This window comes from Sander vitreus, chromosome 5, assembly GCF_031162955.1.
Source record: "Sander vitreus isolate 19-12246 chromosome 5, sanVit1, whole genome shotgun sequence".
NCBI lineage: Eukaryota > Metazoa > Chordata > Actinopteri > Perciformes > Percidae > Sander > Sander vitreus.
The window spans coordinates 18,707,538-18,726,516 of NC_135859.1; the positions used below are offsets into that span (position 1 = coordinate 18,707,538).

At 39.4% G+C, this 18,979-nt stretch overlaps 1 protein-coding gene across 1 annotated transcript in view; it reads right to left on the bottom strand.

Annotated features, from left to right (window-relative positions):
• The window catches only part of pdlim5a (PDZ and LIM domain 5a), a 64,117-nt gene that overhangs the window by 11,236 nt on the left and 33,902 nt on the right, over nt 1-18,979 (bottom strand). Inside the window, exons 4-7 of the mRNA XM_078250837.1 lie at nt 18,264-18,303; nt 16,999-17,429; nt 13,271-13,443; nt 12,993-13,029 (exon numbers count right to left, since the gene is read on the bottom strand). Coding sequence (XP_078106963.1) covers nt 12,993-13,029; nt 13,271-13,443; nt 16,999-17,429; nt 18,264-18,303 — 681 coding nt within the window. The remainder of the gene's footprint in view (nt 1-12,992; nt 13,030-13,270; nt 13,444-16,998; nt 17,430-18,263; nt 18,304-18,979) is intronic.

Consider the following 18,979-nt stretch of genomic DNA (forward strand, 5'->3'; position numbering starts at 1 on the left):
AAAAAATGCCAGCACAGTCTCATTTTTCAAGTTCCTGTCAAAATGCAGTAAGACAGATTCCAGAGCACCTACCTGCTGACAGAGCGGAGACAAATATGGTACCAAACAAAACACAGCATGCAGCTACAGCCAAAACAGTACAGTACTCAACTTCACGATGCACTTCCTACTTGTGAGTACAGTACGCACAAAAATGTTGCCCGTGTGCCACTTTCACAGCATAACAGAGTCCAGGTCACCGGCCTGATGATGGATAGGATACTTGTAGGTTTGCACAGCACTAATGATACAGCACACCCATTCAAAACTGATGCCAGTATATCAATTTAAATGATTTAACAGAGAGACATGAACTACGACAGAGTAAGTAAATATAAATAAATAAATGAATAAATATAGCATTCCAGATGTGCTGTAGACAGATACCAGACTACCAGTACTAATGGTGGAGGAACGTTCTTATAGTATAGATCTCACATTATTTAGTGGGTTATTTCTATTTCAAATGTCTCCTCTAAATGCACAGGCAACGTATAGGTTTGGATGCTTCATTGAAGTCGTGAAGGGATAACCTGAATGAATGACTCCCCACAGCAACATTGGCAGTCCCTTTAAATGGGCCCCAAAAATTAAAACTAAATTTCACATTTGGGTCAAAGGCTGATTCATTTTAAGAGACTGACGGAAGAGGGAAATGACCCCACAGGACCAGCTCGCTACACAAAGTAGATTAGTAGATCGAACTGAGCCTAGCATAGTGCTATGATAGGTATTCAGTTTATATTCACTGAGCAGTTTTGCACATTTTGTGTCTAAATAAATGTAAACATGTAATATCCGTGGCATTGTTTCGAGTACTAAGGCAACACATTATTTTTTCGCAGGGCAATATATTCTTTTTTATGTTGCACACATCTCTTTCAGGCCAAAATGTCTCTGAACAAAATAATCCCTCTTGATGCAATCTTTCTTGTTAAAGTCGCTCGTTGTTCAATGCTCTTGCGTCAGATCTACATGGAGGGAAGCACCTTTTTTTTCTGTAGGAAAAATGTGTCTGGAAGATTTTTATTTTTTCAAGACACTTCTTCATCTGGGTCATTCAAGTTCTCTTAATAAGGGTTATATTGACTGATTGTCCAATAATTATAACTGATCATTAAACATCTCAAATCACAAACATTCTTTCACATTAAAAGTACGGTGGCCGACAAGGGCAAACGCCCTGCAACTTAAGAAAACACACGCAAATAGACAAAACACAAGCAAATTAAGAAAACAATTTAACATGTGCAGCATTCAGCAAACATGCTGCAAATGCACACAACACAACCAAATACATAAACGTGCTGCAAATATGAAACGATGCAAAAAGAAAAGCATGCAAACCCCGAAAACAAATGCAACAAAAAAAGCTGCATCCAGATTACACAACGGAAGTTCTCCAGACCTCTAGAGGGAGCAGCTAGTGGAACAGCTGGATTTTCGACCCCACGGGGAGAGAGTGCTCTGCCTTTTTAGTACAGTCGGGTATGGCTGCAGCCTGGAGAACTCCATAGACTGTATATTAAATTATTATTATTATTATTATTATTATTATTATTATTATTATTAACATAATATATTAATAATATACAGTCTATGCTCCCGTCTCATGCCCTCCTGAGTGTGCCGTCCCCGAGCTTCGGCTTTTCAAAATAAAAGCTTGCGTCTGGTCCGCTATGTGTTTGTACTTTGGTGTGTTGGATGTTTGTGAACTAAACAGTACGGCAATCATGCTAATGAATACAATAACTTTTTCAGCAGATGTCTTACTTACAATACGTTGGAGTAACAAAGCAGTTTTGTGTTTATATGGGCGAGCGGGATTTATTCAGATTGATAAATCCCACGGTAAATTGGCTGGTTTACTAAACAGGGAGGGACTATAAATCCTATCTGTTTTTTGTATTTCAAGAGCGAATTGCTCCACAATATGAGTACAGATTGATCACTTCTTTTGTTGGTAACCGTTGTTGTATAATCACAATATTACACTTGAGGAGGCCTATACTTCAGTAATGCGCCTTTCAGACCTCGAAATTAAACCCTCTCATGTAATATGACTTAATCAAATAACATTAAACGCTGATGCAGTTTTAAAATGTTTTATTACCACGAGTTTACAGACGTCTCTGCTGATGAATATCACCTGTGACCTGAGCCAAGACACACCCACCAAACGAGAGAAAACATATCTCAAACATAGACTTAATATTTACAGTTATGCAGTTTCTCTCTCTCTCTCTCTCTCTCTCTCTCTCTCTCTCTCTCTCTCTCTCTCTCTCTTCCTTGTCAAATGAATGAAGTTGTTTTCTTAATTTGCTTGTGTTTTGTCTATTTGCGTGTGTTTTCTTAAGTTGCAGGGCGTTTGCCCCTGTCGGCCACCGTACAAAAGCCATTATTAATCACTACATTGAAAATGCATGTACATATTTAAAGCTTTCTTGTTTCATTGGAATTAAGTTATGTTGACTGAATACAAAATATGTTTGCAGGTTTGGTTTAAAGAATACCAAGACAGGCTTTGAAAGTCATTTTCTGATCTGTTGTGTCTTGAAGAGAGATGCCAGAGCTTGTCCAGCTATCACTGTGGAAAGGAACAAAATACCTTTCCTTTTCAATCATTTGGGGCCTCAGAGCCTTAAACTCTCCACTGCCCTTTAATATGAGGCAAAATGAATAACCTCTCTATTAGTAACATCAAGTGTGTGTGTGTTTTCAAGTATGTGTGTGTTCATCAGCGCAAGCTTGGGTGGGCCAGAAATCTCTCCCCAGACGTATTACACCCATAATGCATAGTTGTAGCCGATGCCAACAGTTGGATCACTGCTGTGTTCCCCTTGTGCCTGGCTGTTAGGGGATTCATGGGATACAAGTGTTATGGCAACTGCAGCCATAGTTACGTTGAGTTGTGCTTGAATGTTTTGTGTGAGTGAGAAAGGCTGAAAGAGAAGAAATGAGAGAGAGTGATAGACCCTTTGAGAGGTGATTTGACAGACAGAGAGAGACAGAGACAACGATAGAGGAAAAATGTTGCACTTGTGTGTTTGTGCTGGCTTCACCTCAGTAGATGTTCCGTGTTTCAGCTGCCCTCCTGGGCTCTGCCCTGATATTTCCTTGCACAAACACTTCATTTCAACACTTGGGACATCCATAACATCAAATGTTCCCTACAGAGCAGGGGGGTCACTTGGTTTACCACCCAGGACTACCTCTAAAATCACAGATTTAAACGTTCTGAATGAGTACTGTGGAAGAGCAGTTGCAGGATATGTGGGCAAATGTACAACTAACAAGGAAAGGAGAGGAGACTTTAAATTTACCTAAAGACATAGACAGCATTGTCGGGAGAAGAGAAGAGAGGGTCTTCCTCTTCTGTGGCAGACTGATGCCAAGACACCCTTTGGTGTGAGAAAAGAAAAATAGCACAGAAATAAGGAATGGAAAAAGTAATACATGAACAAAACATGACAGAGATTTTTAGATGACTGTCAACAATGGCATTCCCACCTTTACTATTTGTTATGGTCAAATACAAAGAAGATGACACTAAAAAAATGTGAATCTCAACTGAATGGACAAATGTTTAGAAAAGGCATCTGCTGAATACACACTGATGAACAATGAACACACGCTACAGTGCTCTGACAAGGATTGTGATAAATGCACCCAGCGGACTGTTGTGTTTGCATTGATTCCAGCTAATCAGCCTCTAGTCGATACAGTCCTGATGTAAGAACTCTCTATAGGAAAGAGACTGTCACACTGCAGAGCATCTTTCTTCATTCTCATTATCTGCTTATCATTTTGTATTTCATGTGTCTGACAGGAGGAGCCAGTGGATACACTGTCTTACATCTATAGCCAGAGAGAGAGAGAGGGTGTAGATAGTAGGCCGACAGTGCCAACTAGCTGCAATTTCATTGCCATTTTCATTAGACCCCATTTACATTTTAACCATTGCAAACAATTTTGCATAGACCAATAGCACCTCCACCCCTGCTTGTAGTTCCATATTTTATTTACTGTACTTTCATTTACTCCAATTCTGTAATATTCATGATTGAAATTAGTGCCCACAAATCGGATACATTCTTAGAATTATTCTTATGATCAACAGGTGGGATTAACTTCACAAGTCACTCTGAAAGGTTCCCAGTGTTTTCAGCTTGTGACTCTATAAGAGAGGTTACACACCAACCAGATGGCTGACCGTCGGCGGAAAAGGCAGTCGGACTGATCAGTCGGGTCCCCAAGGTCCAAAATAATGCCTCAAAAACACACTGAGGCGACGCCGACTTGAGCGTACGCTCTGCACGTGCGCGAAACGTAATACGTCTCCATAACAGCAGGCGGCGCTTCTCCCAGAAAATGAAAACCGGCAGCTGATAGGACGAACGCGTCACGTGGTTCTTTTTTCTCCGGAAATTCACAGCCAGACATGTCATGGTGGCTTGTTCAGAATACGATCAGATCGACAAAGGTCCATTTAAAAGATTTTTGTCAGATTTTGAGCGGCTCATCCGCTCGCCATTTCCTGGTAAGTTGCTGCCTCCGACTGAACATGTCAGGTCGGCCAAAATGAAAGCCGGCGGCTCCTCCGACGGGCGACAGCACGGAACACACTGAACAGACTCGAGTCACCGACCTCGCCAGACTGTCCGACGGCCGGTAATCGGCTCTGTGTGTCAACGCCTTAAAACAAATGAGTATACTTGCAATCCTTTATGGCCTTACTATAAACATTGTTTGTGTGCAGTTAAACCAATAAGTGATCCCCAGGTAGGCAAAACACTGCTATAAGTAACCATGAAGGTAGAAAAGTAGGTAGATCAAGCAAGTAAATCAGTAAGCTTTCTGACTAATTAACCCAACTAAATCAGCTGTTTTCTCTATACTGAAACAGAGAGAAGAGCATCAGCTGACGTCAAGCAGAATGGTCCTGTAAAGAACAGGAAGGACCCCATCCTCATCATGCTATTAAGCTATAACGCTCTGCAAGATTAAAGGCTATAGTGCCATCTATTCACATTATCTGGGCGAACAAGCATTCAACGATTTATTCACTATTGTTATGGTAATTGGATAACAACAGGTGACAAGTAGAGCAGGAAATAAGATGCTTCCCAGTCCTTCATTCATCAGAGCCAATTACAGCACAGCTCGTTAATATTCTCCACCAATCAGGCCAATTATGTAGAAACTTAATTGTATTCTGCAAGACTGTGATTGGTAGATTAATGGAGGCCCCGCTGTTTTGATTCAATAGTAGCTGGTTAGAGTGCTGACCATCTGGAAGTACTGGTCCACATACTGTATGAACCTTGTTAACTGCAGGGATAATTAAAGAGGGTTGGAAGGTAGTAAGGAGGGAAAGAGAGAGGAATACATTTATTTTCTTTTTATTTGTCTTTCTCTTCCCTGTTTTGTATTCTACACTTTTTCACATTAACACAGTGCAACCTTGATCATGTATCACTACCCTGTCAGTGGCCTTGCTCTGCTCCCTGTTGTTGTTCCTGTGTTTATCTTATCTGCATTCTAATTTTCAGCACTGCATGCCACCTAATAATGAGACTTCTTGTTTGCTGGTATTGGATGGAGTACAGTTCAGTCCCCCAACTGTTTACATATGTTAAGTTGCCCCGTGTGTCTGTAGCACCGACGAGAACTTGTATTATGCATCTCATAAATGTGTTGGTTTGGTATGAACATTGAACAAATGGTCCATTAACATAGCTGACTGCTGTCCAGCAGCTCTCTCCACCACACAACAGATGGTCTATAATTCAGCGCTGTGATATTCTTTGGATCAAATTCAATCCTCACACTCACATTCATGCAAGCACACACAATGACAAAGACATCCACCAATTCAAACTCTCTCTCCCACACACTTTTCATACTTCACGGTTTAAATGTGTACAGTTGTGTCCACTAGCCAATGACTGATCTCTGTGAGAAGCTGCCAAGTTTTTTCACAGTGACCACAGAATGTCATAGTTGGTATGAGTTGTCTCCACAGAGACATATGGGCCGTGTCTTTTGGTGCTGGCATGCTCTAACCAAACACGGCTTTTTCACTGCAATGAATAGCATGTTCAGTGGACTCAAGGCTGTTTACACCATTGGTTAAAAATAGGGATCGGTCTAACATATATTTTTGTCAAATTGTACAACAAATAAATTCTATAACAACATTTTTAATCCTTAAATCGTCTTCCTTGTTGAAATGAGTTTATGGGTGCTATTATTGTGAAGCATCATGCATCCCATCACACAGTGAATGAGTCTCCACATGTTATATCACATTATTTGTAAGTGGATGATTTTATTATTGTCACTCTTTCCTGGACTCAGACCTGGACAAAACCAATGTTTAAAAAATGTTGAAGCCAAAACAATAATAATATGAAGAATACTGATTAATATTGATTGTTCTCAATCCTTTTCAACTTAAAAGTGTCAAAGAACAATTCTCAAGCAGTCGATGCCATTTTCAGTTATACAGTAAATGCTAGTTTCGTCCAGGTCTGCCCTGTCTACCTCTTGTTCTTGGGCAGGTGCAGCTCACTGACGCTACGATGCTTCTTCTTCTTCCTCAAGTGTAGTGGCGGAGCTTGAGTGATTGGGGTGATGAGCAGGGCGTCCAATAAGCACTGAGATGCTGCCTTCTCAGGAGGCCAAGGACTGCTCTGATAAGTTGTTCTGACAAGGTGATGACACATTGAGGAAGAGAGGAGGCAGAGGATGAAAGGGAAATCGTGATGGAACCAAGATGTCAATTTTGAGTCATTACAAATAGGGTAGAAAGAGAAAAAGGTTTTAGAAGTAGTTAATTAAAAGCTTAAAGATAGAGGTCGTTGGATGGGAATACACAGAAGGATACTTTCAGAGGGAAGCACACACACACACACACACACACACACACACACACACACACACACAGGCACACTCTGTTTACCTCGCCTGCACTGGACTACGGTGCTCAGCATGTGTGTTTTGTGTAAGCTGTTTGGGGGCACTGGGGGGTAAGAGGAGGGGGGCAGGGGGCTGCTTTGGGTAGGAATTCCAGAGGACTTGACAGGAGCTCTCTTCTGTGTACAAATACACAACCACAGTGATATTAACTGTCCCCACAGACAATACTGAAGAAAATGACCACAACATTGTTTCAGTAAGTGTGGCAGCTTGGCATTGTTCCTAATTATAGTAAAAGTAAGGTGAACTCATTTTTAGTTCCTGCAACATTTAAGCAAAAATCCACATAACACTGTATCTGACTGGTTTGGTAGAAAATACATGATGACGTGCTAATATACGAGATAGATGAGAATTGACTTGGACTGTGAAACTGAGGGGACAGACATGGACAGAGTGGACAGAGAGTTGAAAGCAATTTAATGACCTGTCACCTTCATGTGCATCAAGTGTAAAATGTATGTGTGGCACCTGTGTTGAGGAGAAAGTTCAAACTGAGTTTGCACAGCCTTCAAAGACTTGGTAGCTTGTCTATATAATTTGTGGTCATCACCATCATGATCAGTCACTGGCGCTGGCTCAAACATTTTTGAGTCTGTGCTGTCCTCCAGTGGTGGCACAGGGGAATTGATAGACCAAGGTACCAAAAGTAAAATAAATTATTATAGTCAAAGCCTTTTTTTGGACCCATTATGCATTTTAGGGTAATACTGTAATTATTCTTATTATTATGTAGTTATTAAAACATCCCAAGCTCAATGTACCTTTCAGCTGTGGGCATCAAAAGCTTGGTGGCTCTGTAACTGTACTATCTAAAGCAGCTGGTCTATGGACAGGGACAGGATCAGAAGAAGCCTCTGGTGCTTAGTTTTGAAATAATGAGTATAGTCCTTGAACAGATGATACGCTGGAAAATGATGCTGCAGCGTGGGGGTACAAACAGAACTCGGTCCAAGAAAATGTGGGATGCTGGCTGGCATAAACACACAAGAGAAGTGTCATTTGGCCTTTGGGCATGACAAAATAGTATTTGGCTAGGGGGTTGAACCAGTGCACGTTAAAGGTACAAACATTTGAACTAATGGATAGTTCATGTTAGACAAATGGGTGGGGTGTATTTCATAAAACATGTCAACAGAATTGGAATACGTCATTGGGAAGGTGACTAAGTGAAGGGGTGTTGTAGATGACACATTCTTCGCTTGATGTTGAGTATTTAAGAGGCTGCCAGGTTTGGAAATGAGGACATAGTTGGGTATTGTAGTGCCCTCCTCTTGCTTTTGCTGATAGGCTGATAAGCCTGACAACTGTGGCTGTGGTTGGTCAATGTGATCAGATATGGGTGTGGCTCCTGCATTATTCAGCCCACTGAAGGCAGAGAGTGAAAGCCCTACTTGGTCAGAGGATTGATGCGTTGGAGACCTGTCACTGGCAGATTACAGATAGCAGAGCATACTTAGTTTTTGGTGCATTTCAAGTATATCATTTTGTTCAAAGATTAAGTTTGTTATTGTGGAGGTGTGAAAAAGATCAGTAAATACATGTATGTGAAATCAGTATTTGCAAAACACTAGTGTATTAAACTTCAGTTTGTAACACATTAACTTATTGAACACCGTTTTGTACACCACAGACTAGACGTGGTTAGTTAGTTCCTGTGATTCAATTAAAAGCCTTTACGTGACTGTTGTTTAATTTAAAAGTGACTACTGTGTTGCGAGACAATTTTATGTGAAAGGTGAATAGGTGAAGAAAAGTGTTACAAGTTCAGATGATGATTTATACCTGACCTCCCCACTGTTTGTCTCAGACTCAGTGAGACAACTAGAAGAGGAAAGAGTGGAGGAACTAAGGAAGAAGGGAGAAAGGAAGGAACGAAAGGGACACCAGAGAAAAGGAAACGAGAAAAATATGTAATCACTTTATTAGCTACAATATAGAATAATAGTTTTTCAAACTCAAATGTCAAACTGTTTTCAAAAAGCAACACCATTAGAATCTACGAAGAAGAAACTATTATTAAATCTGCAGTAAGTAAACATAGGGATGAAATAAATGTAAAGGCACTGGAGAAATATTTTACATTGCAAGGGTTTTAAAATAATACCTTTGCATTACAAGCCATTTCTAGCATGTATACAGTCCTTTTGCACACTATCATAGCTGAACAATCTGCTCTCTGAAAAGAGCCTTCCTGACTTGCATATAACCTATACCATACAAATGTCTTACAGCACCGATCTGGACGGTCTAGTTACATCCACATACATTGTTTTATACTGTACATACACGCATAGCAAGTTGAAATCTCTCTTTTCATTTTTCAGATGCCACCATATTTCAAGACACTGTTTTTATAATATAGTTCCAATGCATATATGACAGCTGTAAACAATCCATTAAAGCTTTTAAATAGGTCTGAAGTGTCTTCCATAACATGAAGTTATACAACAGTCCAAATAACATGAAGGAACATTCATAACTGTCTAATGCACTGACTGCACTCTCACACAGACCAAGGCCAGATTTGCTATTTTCAGTGATTGATGAATAGATTTAGAAATAGACTTCTTCCTCCAAATCACATACCTTTCCCGTTTTGCCATATCTACATTACAGTAGTACAGAAGACAATGAGGAAACAACAGTGTCGTAATGTAGTGTATTTGTAAAGACCGTTTTGTCAGTCCTTTTTTGTGTTTCTTTCTCATTAGCTGTATGCAGACTTCCAGAATAGGCTGCAGGGTTTGTTTATTTAAAGCTTTAGTGCGTAACTTTTTAATATTAATGAACGTCAGCTACAGTCAAGCCATGGCCAAATGAGTTGCTACAAAGCAAATTAAGACTATCAGCTCCACACAACTCTCTCTGTATTTCTCAGTATGGTTATGTTCAGAAGATTGTGTCGCCCAGCGACTTTCGTGCACAGAAACTCGAGTGAAGATAATTACCTCTTCTGAAGAATCCATCATGTTTTTTTAATCCTCCTTGGTTACTAGCAACTGTGTGAAGGGGGCGGTGGGGGCTGTGCGCGATCACGGAAGGCTTGTATCATGTGGAATGCGCCGACAGTTTTGTTGTCATTACTTAGAATTCTTCATGGGGGTGATAGAAACTACGCACTATAGCTTTAAACATTCCTGTGATTTCTGTGCATCATCATGTTCTTCTATGTTTAAGAATGAACAAAGAGTGAATAATTCATAAAATGTTGTCTGTACAACTCTCAGCAGGCCACCTCAGCTGGTTTCCTTTTCTCATAACCATGGAAACTGGTCCTGCTCTGGTCTCTATCGCAACCAGAACATACAATATGTAGTATGTAAACTCAGTATATGTACTGTATGCGCTGTAGTAAAGACTATAAGTTGTGTAGTTAAGTCTGACATAGGCAAGGATGATGATTGACAGCTGCATATTTAAATTTTCATAGAATAAATGATTAGATCCATTTATTAAAAATTCTGGATTACTTATCTTCCATATTTGTTACTGTGCAAAATCATGGGACAAAAAACTACACAAAGATGCAGCTGTTAACATGTTCTTTGGCACAATACTTCATCCTAACTATCCAAATTAATGTTTTAGTGTTTATTAGCATGCATATACCTTTCTTTTTCATGAAATCACAACTTTGTACACAGAAAGGAGCATACAAAAGCTTTAACTAATACCCAAATTAATGAATAATGAGGTGAATACACTATTAAAACTGAGTATTTATGTATACCTTTAGGGTTGGAGTCAGTGGAGTGGCCAAGCACATAAGCAACAATTAAAGGGATACTTTGCCGATATTCAACCAACTTTGTATCATAATAATGTTGATAGTATTTGTAAATGAACTATGTTAAACTTCCCTCCATCTTACCAGTGCCCAGACCTCCCTACTCACAGGCCAGCAGAAAAAGTGACGTGTTTGACGCAAAATGCGTCACTTGGAGGTTTGCTGCTGGCTCTAGGGCTCTTGCTCAAACTACAGACTGTACTTCTGCATACGGACACAAAGAGTATAGAAGCGGATCGATAGAGACAGGCCCTCTCTCTCTTTCTCAAACTCAGACCGAACTCAGATTTCACTGTAGAAAACTGATAAATATAAACCAAGATGTCAATTTATTGCCTATTTTCTGCCTAAAATGTTTTCAGAAACATATTTCAGCTTACCGTTAAACTGTTACACAAGATTGTTTGTTACCAGCCGGCCTCCATTCTACAGAAACGTTTATTGGTGCAGCTTAGTGCATTCTGGTAGTTGTAGGTTTTCTACATTTTGAGTGAAAGGGAATATCAGAGCTTTTTCTCTGCTCATGTAACACCAATTAAAAACAAGTTTGCACCATTCTACTGCATAGACAGCCCAGTTTGATGAAAAGATCCTCTTTCCAGTGGTAACATACTTCTTTAATTAAAGGTCTGAATGAGGCCAGCAGCAGTGCAGCCACATAAAGTAACACTGAAGGACAACCCCCCCCCCACAAACACACACACACACACACACACACACACACACACACACACACACACACACAGACAGACAGACACACACACACACACACACACACACACACACACACACACACACACACACACACACACTCAAACTGTTTCTTTGCAAGCTCTCACTCTATTCTTTGCTTTATTTCCTTTATTTCCATCAGTCCACAAGCTTTTACCCCTTCAACAGTAAAATTCATTAACAACCACCTACAGAATTCCAACTGATATAGTGCACACAAACATGTAGACAATCAGACTCACACTCACACACAGTCTACTGGACATTGAGGGTGCGAGCAGACACTCCATGATGCCAGTCTCTCAGCTCGTTGTACTTAGGACCAATCACCATCCGAGTGGTCTTGTTTACTCTGCCATCACAGGAAGAGAGAGAGAATAAGAGAAAAGCACACCAAACAAGAGAGGGAAAAAAGGATTTAGGAAAATTAGAGTGCTTGCCCTGCAGCCTGCAATGAGATATACTGTAAGCCTTGCCACAAGGAAAGCCTGATGATACGGTAAGGGCTGTTGCCACAAACAAGAAGCTGATGATACACAGGGAATGTTTTGATGGGGTGGATATGTGCAGTTTTGCTGTAGCCATCAGAATAGAAATTGACAGAAATCATTACAAAGAGAGAAAGAGAGTAAACTGTGAGAAATATTTGGAGAACAGTTAACTTCTGTGTCATGAGATCAAAATGTGGCCTGTGAATCAGGGCCAATATGGATTGAAATTATGAATTAATTCAACCATGAAGCACCAACACCCACACCCACAGAGAGTGGACATTGCTGCATGTTAACACATACTGTATGATCAGACACACGGTAATCACATGTATTGCCACAAACCACCAAGAGCAATGGACAGCCAATGGATCACATCACACTGAGAACAACACCAACAGTGCAGCCATGGTTGTCAATGACACAATCACAGGTTATAACAACATGCAGCACTGCAAGGCTGTCACATCCACAACCAAATGTGCAAACAACCAGTAGGAGTACACAAACCATCACATAAAGCTACACTTTGATTGGTGAGCGCAGGTGAAAACACTTTCAGCTTCCAACATGACAGACAACTTTCAGCAATCTCAGAGGGGAATTTCATTAAAACTGCTTCCAGAACTTTTGGACCAGCTAAAAATGGACGTATTGTACAGTGCACAGAGGTCTGGCTTTTGACTTAATGGCTCAAATGTGATCCTTTCTCTGCCGTCTAGACAGGAAGAGGCCACACAGCATCAATACAATTGCCATAACTGTGCCACAGAGATCTGCGGTCAGAATTTCTATTGCTCCATGTATGTTAATGTAGCCTTTATATGTTAGAAGCAGCCGACTGAGTGGGTTAAATCAAATAACAGTATGACACACAATGCATTTATTCATGTAAAGAACAACACACAGAACTGGCGATAGGGAGTCTGGGGCACAGTCAGCAGTTTCATTGCACTTACTTTGTGTTCTTGGCTGCGTCAGTTTCTTCATCTTGAGCTACAAGGGAAAGAATAGAAAGTCCGTTAAAGAAAAGAATGTGGCCGTTACCTTTTATTTTATAATTAATTGAAATAATGCTGCAATGAGCTTTTGATTTAGAAATAAATGATACAGTACACAGTAAGCATCATGTTCTTTTTTTTGTCATGTTTGTTTGCCCTGTGCACAGATGTGTCTAGTCACTAGTTTAGGTGCACAACAAACATTGTCACCGTGTGCATTTCAGTTAGTAACGTACCACGCTCGGTACCCGTGATCTGAGCCAGAATCCTGAAAGATCTGGACTGGGTGGTGCCACTGCGTGGGCGCCAGTCCTCTGTGTCCTCCATTATGCGCTTCCTGCTGGCATCAGCATGAGTGGGCACATGGTAAAATTGGATGTCTGTGTCCACAACGTGTTTCCTGGGAACTCTGCAAGGACAGGGTAGAATAGGATTGATGACATCAGCAAATATACTTTAAATTGTACATCCTCCTTCTCGTATAACTGATCAAAGTAATAGAGATGGAGACTGATGTCCTTTCTTTGGATATATTACAGCATATTAAAGTAATAAGCAGAACTTTAATAATTGCAGGATTCAATAAAACATGTTATACTTCTAGACCTACTGCTGTAAGTAAGTACAGTGGCTCAGACCATCAGAGTGTTGTGAGACAAAGCCATGTTTAGTCTTTTTAGGAGGTTAATTTCAACCAAGGATTTAAATTTCTATCCAGTACATGTATTTGTATTATTTAACAAACACCCTAATTCAGTTAGAGGAATATTATTAAACTGTTTATACTGTAAGTTACATGAGGTGGCAATATGGCACACTGTAAAAAATAATCACACCACACTTAATTTGACATTTTGATTTGGTGTCTAGGTCTGAATCAAGCTGATACCTTGGCGGCAGGGGTTTTCTTGAAAGGACAGAAAAAAAACAGAAATAGACTGAATAAAGCCAGGGAAAAAAATTTAATAAAACAGCAACATTCATAAAGAGACCATCTGAAAAGACTTACTTCAAAATACTTTGAGGTCCACTAAAGGGGAAGTAAAGTAGAAAAAGAGATACAAGAATGAAGAAATAATTAAGAAATAATTTAAGAAAAAGTTACTGTAACAAGGAGGAAGTAGAAGTAGATGGAAGAAAGTAAAAAAACAAAACAACAACATATGGACCACAACACCTAATGCATGCAAAACATACCAGTCAAAATCTCATCAACAGCTTCAAAATACAAGTCAGTTCTATTTTCAACCACATGGTGGTGCTGCTGGATTGAGTGGATTTCTATAAAAGTATAGTTATTCCTAATTTGGATAGTTTGGACAGTAACCATAATACAAGACTTTTATTCAAGGAACAACATGAGTGTGCAGCATAATGTGAAGTTATGTGTGGTTTGTGTGAATGCATAAACAGTAAATGTGCCTTGCACACACTTACAGTTATACTGGTGTGTGTGTGTGTGTGTGTGTGTGTGTGTGTGTGTGTGTGTGTGTGTGTGTGTGTGTGTGTGTGTGTGTGTGTGCGCGTGTGTTTGTGTGTGTGTCGCTCTGTCGACAGAATTTCAGAATTTGTGATTTACAGTCAAAATATACTGTAGCCTCAGCATATTGTATTACACAAAAACCTTTAATTAGCTGAATGCATGTGTACTGCAGTTCTTGCATAATTTAAATATGAAAATAAGCTAACTGAACTATAAAACATTACTATCATGAATCATGCTCTGCAGTAAAATCATAAACAAATGCATGCAGCTGCCATGATAAAGTAGACACACAGGTAAAAAGAGTAAAAAGGCAGGCAGGCAGTCAAACACATGTAACCTGACATGCTTCAGAGACTAACTTTGTGACTTGAGGAGGTGCTGCAGTCTGCAAGGCAGAAAAATTAGGGTTGAAAGGAAGAGAAAAAGACAGAGAACAATGATTCTTGCCAATGATTTTACAGTAAGAACATTGAAAGCTGTCATTATAAAACCCCTCTGAAACGAAACACATAGCTCATTTACAGCATGCAAACAAGCAACAGGATGCAAGGTACAGAAACTCATGCTGTCTCACATTGTCAGCAATAGAGAAATAAAATGAATGGATTAATTGTTACATAGGAAACCAAGTGTATGAACCTGAACCCGTACTTTGACCTCTACTTTAGATGACCAAATAACTTTTGTAGTTGTTGAATAGTAAGTACATCACTGGGAATATAAGCAAAGAGGATTTAAAAAAGTGAAAAGAACATTGAGATGGAAATGTTTACATGAAGAAAGCAAGTCAAAGCCATAGAAATACTAAAGACAGACCCAGATCTTAGTATCCCATGCTATTACAGTAAATTATAGTATAGTATACATTTAGGATACTTGGGGAAAGCTATGTACCCAACTGAAAAGCAGCTTGTGTGTCTGTGCGTGGGTGCACGGCTGCATGGTGTAAGATTACATTGTGCAGATCACTCAGTGTGATCATCTGCTGAGTGTCAACAAAAGAGAAACCACTGATCCTTTTGTTGAATGTTGCCCACAAAAAAAGAGCACAGAGAGTGTAAACATGAAAATGAACGTAGAAATTATTAGTCAGAAGAGGAGTAAATTCAATCCATTGGGTCTGGGATCTTGAGTACAATAAATCAAAAACATCGGCTCTTGTTTTGTTTTGAGATCAATCACGACGTGGATGTGTAAATCTACTTGGATTCAAGGTTGAAACCTTTATTTACTGACTGATTTGCTACAAGAGCAAAGAGAATACCACACAACTCCAATTACCAATGCAGGCTATATATACACAGCTTAGTCATAGCATCACATCATTAGTTATACTCACTAGGCCTCTGGAGAGAGGAGAGTTAGGGATGAGAGAAAAACAGAAGGGGGGAAAAGATGATGTAGGGAATTACGTAAAGAAAGGCGATGAGTGAGTAGAAAGTAATTATTAGTAGTATTATCTTTGAGTGCTAATAACCACTAATACTGTATGTTTAAATCTGGTGCTGCCTTCAAACACCTGACCATGATACAAAATACAATAGAAGAGAAGCATATATATATATATTCTTTTTTTAATAGAATATCATGAATGATTCATAACAAATGAAGGGAAAAACAACAAAAATCACTCACAAACACAAGTAATTGGGAGAGTGAGTGACCATTTGATTAGTTTAATGGAAATAGGTTGATATGTGTTAGGATGAGAACAAAGATCCATACAGCCATCATGCCAGGGATTTGTAGTGATTTTAGTTCTAATCTTTTCTAAAACTGAATGTCAACTGAATGTTAAAGTCCTAAATTCCAAACATTCAACCTTGAAAAACTTAAGGTTATGTTTTAAACTCCATCAACTTTCCAGTTTTCCATCACAAGAACCCAGCTATTGAATTTTTTTTCAGTGCAGAATTTCCCTTCTCAAGTTCCTACCGTAAACAAATGGTACATTCACCAACTTTAGTTTGCTTACATGTCAGTGTTTCCAGACAGGTAGTTGAAGTTCTCTGACATGACATAGTACACAAACAACTGACAGTATTTCGGTTTGGTGACATTTGTTTTTTAAATGGCCACCAAACCAGCAGCTATTTCAACACTATAATAAACAATACTCACAAATAGAAGCATCACAATTAGGCTAATCTTGCAAACTCAAACTTTGGCCCTCAGTACAGTGTGCAGTATTTTATTTTATTTTTGTAGTGTTTGTCCTCTAAACAAAACACCAAACAGACATGTGGGTCTGATATAATGATGTGGAAGAACCTTGGCGAGCCTGATCAACGAGGGAAATAAAATTTGACATAAGCTTGGAAAAACACCAAAGATTATATGGTAGACATTCGACAGGCTAAGTAGGATCTCATCTCCCATTTGACAACTTGAACAGAACCAAGACAGAGGAAGTCGGAGGAAGATAAAATGCAGAGAATTGATTCATTTGTTTGATTGGCTGGAGAAAACGCCACTCACCCATGAAACTGCAAAGGCAAGGCTCCACCCTGACTCTCCAAAAGGCCCCGCCTCTGCCCCATGGCCACCTCACATGCGTTCTCAGTGGAGTAGAGGTTTATCGGTGTGTTATACACTGATGGCTGGGGCGCAACGAGGACAGGGGGGGAGGAGGAGGAGGAAGAGGATGGGTAAGAGACAGGAGGTGGAGGAGGATGAAGAGGAGGACTGGTGTGGGAGGAGGCAGGAGTGAAGGCAGAGGATGGGGATGGGATGAAGGGAGTGAAAGGGGACTGTGAAGGAGGGTATTCGCTCTCAGTTGCACAGCCACCATAAGGTCTGGGGGCCTTGTTGTAGTGGATGGTGGAGGGGCTGGAGGAGTGAGGGTGGGGATGGGATGGTGGAGGGGGATGGGTGAGGGCCAATGGTTTTATGATGTCTGATCTGTCATCCTATCGGCATGAGAGAAGAGCATGCAAATACAAAACAAAAACAAATCACAACACAGCACACACTATACTGATGCAACTCAGGTTATATTTTTTGTGTTTGTCCCGCAGGCTTTATAAGCTGACGATTTGTCCATATAATAAAGTAGCTACAAAAAAAAAAATCAATAACTTTAGTCTCTGTAAATGTGTTCTGAGAAGCATCAGTATACTAAACTGGCATTTACAATAAAAAAATAAATGTAGCAACATTAGAAAAAAACACAATTACATAAATCAAGACAAATGTGGTTTTCATGCAGCACATATGTGTGTATGGCATCATTTCAGAAGGGTGTAGTAACTAAAGAAAAGTATTCAAAGCACTTGGTACCCCAGGTAAATTACCTTTTTTTCTTTCTTTTTTATTTTCTTTCTCTTTTATCATAATAAATCAGTCACACACAGTCTTTTTCCTGTTCCACAGGTTGGCGATTAAAAACATCAATACATTTTTAAAATGAACAAAACTTATATCTACATGGCAAACAAATTCAGCATTGCAAGACCCAATTAAAAAAATTATGAACAATTTTACAATAGTGAAAGGGCTATCACTTAAGATTTGTTTTTTGACAATTCGTCAGAAATGTTTTATTAAACTTTAGAAAGTACAGATTAAAATATAGTATTTTAAAATGTATCTATCAAGCCAGAATCAAACTTTTTCACCTGGCGTGCCTTGTGTTAATTAAAAAGTAACATTTTAGGATTTTATTGTTTCTACCAATAAACATGCTGTGCACTCAAGTGTATAATACTTTTCTGTCATTTCAGTGACATGCTGTGCTACAGTACCTTTGGTGCCACAGGAGGAGGTTTAGGAACACTGGAGGCCCTGGAGAGAGGGAGGAAGAAGAGAAAGAGAAATTGCATTAGTTATGATAGCATTATTATTTTTCATTTCAATATTTCCTTTGAAAACTGTCTGTTTTTGATATTTTAAAAAGGTATTCTTATAATAGATTGAAATAAATGAAATAGCACAAGCTTTTCAGAAGTGTGCTTGCTGATATTTATAGAGCTAATCAAAGCTGCTAAGGCCATATTGTAAAATATTCAAATCTTGAGAGAAACTGTGGTTATTGTGAAGTATGACTAAACCTGAGCTCTCAGTGTGGAAAACCAACATGGAGAGGTTTCTATCATCAGCTGTGAGAGAATCCAAAGAGTCTGAAACTTAAGTTGCTTGGGCTAAAAAACTTGTGGCCTCTTTCAACGTGTGCTTTTGAAGGCAGCTGTTTTTATTCTATAAAGGCTTGTATCAATCTGATACTCTTGGTCTTTGATACTCTTGATGCCCTGAGCTCCCATAAAGGTCATCTGAGGAACCTTCTGTAACTACTCACACTGTTAAATTGACTTAGAAGTGACATCAGCTTAGCACTTCATCCTAATACAGATCATGTTTCATCTGTTTACAGTGTTTAGTTGAACCGTCTGGTTTAAGATGATATTGTTGCAATAAGACACAACTTTATTGATGCAAAATTAATAATTTACTACAGTTATGG